At 40.8% G+C, this 3,226-nt stretch overlaps 1 protein-coding gene across 1 annotated transcript; it reads right to left on the bottom strand.

Moving 5' to 3' along the window:
* Positions 1-1,827: 1,827 nt before the first annotated feature.
* LOC144289334 (olfactory receptor-like protein OLF4) lies at positions 1,828-2,760 on the bottom strand. Its single transcript, XM_077857486.1, has one exon. It carries the CDS (start codon positions 2,758-2,760, stop codon positions 1,828-1,830), a length of 933 nt encoding a protein of 310 aa, XP_077713612.1.
* Between the last annotated feature and the right edge of the window lie 466 nt (positions 2,761-3,226).

The following is a 3,226-nucleotide window of genomic DNA, read 5'->3' as shown; positions in this document are numbered from 1 at the left end:
AAATAAATAAATAAATAAATAAATAAATAAATAAATAAATAAGTAAATAAATAAATAAATAAATATATAAGACTGTGAGTGATTGTCAGACATTAAGCTGTCCCGAGCCTTGAAGCGCCTCTTCAGAAAACCCTGGGTAACCTAGATACTAACACATGAATGACCCTGCTTTCCCCCTACAGTGCCCAAATTCTAATCATAAAGAATTCTCCAATAAAGTGTGAACCTGCAAACTCCTCAACACTCTGGCCATGGACCCTAATAAAGACAGATCCCTCAGTGATGCTTTCTCTCCCCCTCAAAATGCCTCTTTTTGCCTCTGAGACATTCCTGTATGGCCATTGGGCATTCCATGAGCCCTCTGGGACCTGTGAGTAATAAACCTTGAAGGTTTTTCTTCTGTTTTCTTCTTTTTTTCTTTAAATTCAATTGTAGTGTTCAATAATTTATCAGTTGGTAAATTATTGGGTAGTGCTCCATCTTTATATCTTACTTATCCATTCAGCTGTCGATGGATATCTTGGCTCTTTCCCCAGTTTGATTATCGTGGACATTGCTGTTATGAACATTGGGGTGCAGGTACACTTTGGGTCACTACATTTGTATCTTGGGGGTAAACACCTACTACAGTAATTGCTAAGTTGTAGGGTAGCTCTAGTTTTAACCTCTCGAGGAACCTCCATTACATTTTCCAGAGTGGCTGTGCCAGCTTGCATTCCCACCAACAATGTAAGAGGGTTCCCCTTTCTCTGAAGCCTTGTCAACATTTGTTGTTTCCTGCCTTGCACAGTAAGATACCACCTTTACACCAGTCAGAATGGCTAAAGTTAACAAAACCTTATTTTTTTAGAGTTCTCTGATGGGTGTTGCTGAGGTATTTCTTGCAGTCTAATACCAATCAAAAGTCTGGTGCAGCCTCACCAGAGGCTCTGGTGCATCTTTGGGAAATATCTGCAAGCACATGGGTACAGGGGAGTGGCTGGGCTTTCCTAGCCTGATCATCCTTGCCAAGAGCCTGAGCCTTAAAGGGAATAAGGTTAGAGTCCACATTATCAGGAAGAGGAGAGAAAGTAGTGATGGGAAAAGATTGACAGACTCTAGATGAAAATGGGGGTTTTGTATTCTCCTCTACAGTAAAATTATGTGAAAGGCTTAGTAGCCAAGTGTAGGTTTTTTCATATGAAGAATACAGCTCATGATTATTCTTTTTTTTTATTTTTTTTTATTTTTTTTTAGCTCATGATTATTCTTTTGGGAAATCTAGGGAAAATTATTTGGCATGATATAAGTCATTTGAAATGAAATTACTTTTAGGAAATCCATGTCCCATGTAAGTTACAGAAGTTTCCAGGCATTTGTGATCAAAGATTGGAGAAACCAGGGACAGCTGGGTGGCTCGGTGGTTAAGTGTCTGCCTTCGGCTCAAGATGTGATCCCAGAGTCCCAGGATCGAGTCCTGGGATGAGTCCCAAATTGGGCTCCCTGCATGAAGCCTGCTTCTCCCTCTGCCTATGTCTCTGCCTCTTTCTTTCTGTGTCTCTCATGAATAAATAAAATAAAATCTTTAAAAAAAGATTGGAGAAACCGTTAGAGATGTATGAAGGTGGACAATGGAAAACCTGTCTATGTATCAGACAGAGCAGAAGGTTAATAATATGAATTACTTAAATGTATAGAGAAGTTGAATTCAAACAAATGGAAATTCCAGGGTATAAATAGAAGAATCAGATTCTACAACCACGGCCTGGTCAAGAATGGCAATTCTTGACTTTGAGGCTGTGAGCCCTATAAACATAGGCATTTCTTCAGCCCCAAGATGACTGGCCCTTACATCACAGGAACCCCAATGATTCTTTTCAGAGCCCTCTTTATATCTCTGTTCCTCAGGCTGTAGATGAAGGGGTTCAGCATGGGCGTGACCACTGTGTACATCACCGAGGCCACTACACTTGCATGGGAGCCTTGGGGCACAGCAGAGCTAAGGTATACTCCTAAGCCTGTACAGTAAAATAAGGAGACAACTGAGAGGTGAGATGCACAGGTGGAAAATGCTTTATACTTACCCTGAATCGATGATATTCCACATATGGAGGAAACTATCTTAGAGTAAGAGAAAAGGATCCCAGGCAAGGGAGCCACACCCAGCAGCACAGTTGCAAAATACATCACCGCCTCATTAAGAAATCTGTCAGAACAGGCGTGCCCAATTACCTGATTGAGGTCACAGAAAAAATGGGGGATTTCCATGCCTGCACAGAAGGACAGCTGTAACACCATTAAGCTCTGTAACAAGGAATTGAGAACACTGGTGATCCAGGCCACCAGAACAAGCAGTACACAGAACCAGGGGTTCATGATGACTGTGTAGTGCAGGGGATGGCAGATGGCCACAAAGCGGTCATAGGCCATCATACTCAGGAGAAAATCATCACATCCTGCAAAGAGTAGGAAAAAGTATATCTGGGTGATGCAGCCTGGGTAGGTTATGACTTTACTTCCAGTCTGAATGTTCTGGAGCATCTTGGGGACAGTAGTGGAGATGAAACAGATGTCTACAAAGGACAGGTTGGTGAGGAAGAAGTACATGGGGGTGTGGAGGTGGGAGTCAGAGCTGACAGCCAGGATGATTAGCAAGTTTCCAAACACAGTGATCAGGTACATGGAGAGGAAAAGCCCAAATATAAGGGGCTGCAGTTCTGATTCCCCTGAGAATCCCAGAAGAAGGAACTCTGAAATTTGTGTATCGTTGTCTGATTCCATGTGGTGGTGATGACTACAAGGAAAGAAAAAGATAAGATAACAATTTTCAAGCAAACAGGCTTCATTTATATATTTATTTTTATTTTTGAGTTTTTATTTAAATTCCAGTTAGTTAACCTATAGTGTAATATTTGTTTAATGTGTGCAATATAGTGATTCAACAGTTTCCAATAGTACCTGGTGCTCATCACAAGTGCCTTCCTTAATCCTCATCACCTATTTCATCCATCTCCCCACCACCTTCTCTCTGGTAACCATCAGTGTGTTCTCTGTAGTTAAGAGTCTGTTCTAGGTGCATCTCTCTTCTTTATTTTTTCCCCTTTTGCTCATTTGTGTTTCACATATTAGTGAAATCATATGATATTTATCTTTCTAACTGATTTATTTCACTTAGCATAATACTCTCTACCAGCATTTGTGTCACTGCAAATGGCAAGATTTCAATTTGTTTTACGAATGAGAAATT

This window comes from Canis aureus, chromosome 19 (assembly GCF_053574225.1).
Source record: "Canis aureus isolate CA01 chromosome 19, VMU_Caureus_v.1.0, whole genome shotgun sequence".
Lineage (NCBI taxonomy): Eukaryota > Metazoa > Chordata > Mammalia > Carnivora > Canidae > Canis > Canis aureus.
The sequence above is the reverse complement of the archived record's forward strand: the minus strand, read 5'-3'. Positions and strand labels throughout refer to the sequence as shown.

What these genes read in the sequence shown, in the direction of transcription:
- LOC144289334 (XM_077857486.1), bottom strand. Translation starts at nt 2,760, where the DNA reads ATGGAATCAGACAACGATACACAAATTTCAGAGTTCCTTCTTCTGGGA.